This window comes from Nematolebias whitei, chromosome 20 (assembly GCF_014905685.2).
Source record: "Nematolebias whitei isolate Nwh7 chromosome 20, NemWhi1, whole genome shotgun sequence".
NCBI lineage: Eukaryota > Metazoa > Chordata > Actinopteri > Cyprinodontiformes > Rivulidae > Nematolebias > Nematolebias whitei.
Genome location: NC_056517.1, coordinates 29,050,882 through 29,054,620, shown reverse-complemented (window position 1 = coordinate 29,054,620; position 3,739 = coordinate 29,050,882). Strand labels below are relative to the sequence as shown.

Here is a 3,739-nt window from a genome sequence, read left to right as displayed (position 1 = left end):
TATTAACATGACATTTAATACAATTCGGGTTTTATTAACACAATATTAAATACAATTCGGGGGTTTTTAACACAATATTTGATACAATTCGGGTTTTATTAACACAATATTTGATACAATTCAGGTTTTATTAACACAATATTTGATACAATTCGGGTTTTATTAACATAATATTTGATACAATTCGGGCTTTATTAACATAACATTTGATACAATTTGGGCTTTATTAACACAATATTTGATACAATTCGGGCTTTATTAACATAACATTTGATACAATTTGGGTTTATTAACACAATATTTGATACAATTCGGGGGTTTTTAACACAATATTTGATACAATTCGGGTTTTATTAACACAATATTTGATACAATCCGGGCTTTATTAACATAACATTTGATATAATTTGGGTTTTATTAACACAATATTTGATACAATTCGTTTTCTTTTTTAACACAATATTTGATACAATTCGGGTTTTATTAACACAATATTTGATACAATTCGGGTTTTATTAACACAATATTTGATACAATTTGGGTTTTATTAACACAATATTTGATACAATTTGGGTTTTATTAACACAATATTTGATACAATCCGGGCTTTATTAACATAACATTTGATACAATTTGGGTTTTATTAACACAATATTTGATACAATTCAGGGGTTTTTAACACAATATTTGATACAATTCGGGCTGTATTAACTTAACATTTGATACAATTCGGGTTTTATTAACATAATATTTATACAATTCTGGCTTTATTAACACAATATTTATACAATTTGGGCTTTATTAAGACGATATTTGATATAACTTGGGCGTTATTAACACAACATTTGATACAATACGGTTTTTATTAACATGGCATTTGATGCAACTCGGGTATAAATAAAAGCTGAATAAAAGTTGAATGAATGATCATCTAATAGACACTATCTAACAAATGGAGCATTTGAAAACAATGTTTTCCTTTTGGCTGCTTCCTTCTGCAGGAGTCACCACAGTGAGTGAACCCATGTGAAATTCTTTTTAACTCCTTTACGCCAAACGCCCTTCTTGACGCAACCTGGGCTCAAACCTGCAGCCTCAAGATAACAAGGCACACCGACCAACGAGCTACCACAGCTCGGAGTTAGAAAATACTGACGACTCCTCCTTGTGACTCATTTTGCCAGCAGGTCACATTTAATCAAACTGAAGTACAGAGTCATAACATTTCCACAGAACTCCATTTAAAAAGACCTGAACTGTCACTTTAAGGTGTACTTTAATTGTAATGGCTCTGGATTAGCCGTTGTTTGAAGTAAACTCTTAGGATTTCAACCTTTTAAAAGAAAGTAGACGGACTAGAATGACAAAAGAAAAGCCTCTCACACAGATGACAAAACATGTGGCTGAATATTTTTGTTAAAGTCACCGACATTTTCCGTCTTCTTCTGTTTTTAAGACGACTAAATAAAACCGTTCTGGGTTGTTGTTAGTTTTTTTTTCCACACTCATTTAAAAAAACAGTAAAACTCGAGTTGGTCATCGTGACTAACAGGAAGAATGCAAAGCTGCAGGCGAGAAACGTGTCCACACAGCACCAACAGCTGACAACACATTATATGTGTGTCATTAACGCGCTCTCTCGCCCTAATTATGTGCGCGTGCGCCTCGGCTTTTGATAGCAGAACGGCCGAAGCACGCGCGCGTGTCCCTCCGCCTTTGATGTGGACTCACCCAGCCGTCTTCCATTCTCCTGCGCCACTTTTCTCAGGCGCTCCTGGAAAAGCTGCTCCTCGGATTTTGTCCGTACTGGAAGCTTTCCTAGACAGGACATGTTGGACTAGATATCCTGAATAAATCCGCTCGGTGTTTTCATTCTGAGCTCCGAGAAGCAGCAAGGACCAAGAAGTTCCCCCCTTCACGGGGCGGGTCCAGATATGCCCTGCTCCAGTCTAGCAGCCAGACAATGTATTGAGTTGTGTTTACTTTAAAACAACCCACACATTCCAGTTCAAGGAAGGTCTGTATGTAGGATTTTTAGCCTCAGTTACATTTTTATTGTATTATCTGTTTAGGAAGCACCTTTTAATCCTCTTGTATGAGCTCAGAGTGTTTAACGAAAAAAAAAAAAAAGGGTTATACCAGGTTTTGAAAAATAATATTTTGAGCATAAGATCTGTTGTGTGTGATCGCCCTTTTTTTTTATTTATTTTACATTTAAAACTTCAGCTGTTACTCAATCGTTCTTGAGGTGTGAAATTGCACCACCTAGTGGCAGGATTGCGACATTGCACGGTGACATGTTCACTTGAATCCAGGTGTTTCAGCATCCAGGGGTTAAACACGTGACTGCAATGTTGGAATAGATTTTATTTGACTAGGTATTCTTACGAATGCTATTAAATTAGAATCATAATTGGGATAATTTCGCTTTTGGCTCGAGGATATTTTAATTTAGGATTGGTTTTGGTTTGGGCTGCACTGTGGCGCAGGTGGTAAAGCTGCCACCTCTTAGCGAGCAGGTTGCTCTGGTTCAAATCGTGGCCCGGGGTCCCCCGCCTCTCGCACAGCGATAGCTTATATGCGCACCAGTGACCCCCCCATGCCCCGAAAATAAAGAAGCGGGTGAAGATAATGGATGGATAGTTTTTGCTTGTATTTGAAATAAATATGCACCTTGTTACCAGCCATCAGGACTACAGATGTGCTACGACTGTCGTCATAAGTTTTTGTGTGTGTGCATCCCTATTTGTGTAAATTAGTGTCCAGATGTGCGGCTGAAGACACCGAGGAGATGGAACGGTGATTGGCTGCCTGCCTGGAGGTGTGTTGAATAAAGGGAGCTGCGTTGGAGATGATGGCGGCTCTCCATCCACTGCACATCCCAACAAGCAGCTGGCATGATGCTGCCCATCGATTGTCAGAGAAATTAGTTTTGTAAGGAGTTCTTGTAGGGGTGAGCTGCCATTTTTGTTAAGTCGCTTTTCTCCTGTTTTTATTAGTTTAGATCAGGTAAGATACCTGTATTTTTGGTTCCGTTCGTTTAGTTAGTTTAAGAGAAAATAGGAGGAAAAATCGTTTGGTTTTTGTTGATTATGTTGTCCTGAGCCTCACCCTGAAGTTTCGGTAAGACTCCAAGTTCAGCATAGTCATTCTTTACACTGTAAATAAGCACAGTTTAACCGTATAATTGACACCGCAGCTGTTGGAGGTGTGCAGAAGGTGGAAACGCCCACATCCAGTTACAACCTGGCAGCTACGTTTTGTGCCAGTGGTAACATGGAAATGATCAATTATCTAAACATGCGAGGTTGATGCTGTTTTTTTTTTTACATAACTGTCCCAATGAGGAGGAAGTAAAAGCCTGGATGAATGCCACATTTCTCTAATTAAACACATCAGAAACAGAAGCTGTTTTGGTTGGTACCCCGCATCAGACTCACTCAATATCTTTCACATCTTCTCAGGCCACAATATTCCCTTTTACTATACAGTGACTAATTGTAAGATTTGATTCTCATTTTACATTTGCATTTCATATTAGACACGCTTGCAAGACTTCCTCGTTTCATCTCAAAAACATCACCAAACTCCGTCCATTGCTCTCTTTTTCCGATGCTGAAAAACTTGTTGGTGCTTTCATTTCCTCAAAACTGGATTACTGCAATGCACTTCTTTATGGAACTCCATCCAAGCGCGTTCAAAAACTTCAGTATGTGCAGAACAGTGCAGGCAGGATTCT

At 38.4% G+C, this 3,739-nt stretch overlaps 1 protein-coding gene across 1 annotated transcript in view; it reads right to left on the bottom strand.

Moving 5' to 3' along the window:
• The window catches only part of plcd1a (phospholipase C, delta 1a), a 16,475-nt gene extending 14,598 nt beyond the window's left edge, over positions 1-1,877 (bottom strand). The window contains exon 1 of the mRNA XM_037694041.1: positions 1,732-1,877. Within this exon, the coding sequence (XP_037549969.1) occupies positions 1,732-1,831 (100 nt within the window). The 5' untranslated portion in view covers positions 1,832-1,877. The remainder of the gene's footprint in view (positions 1-1,731) is intronic.
• Positions 1,878-3,739: the final 1,862 nt, after the last annotated feature.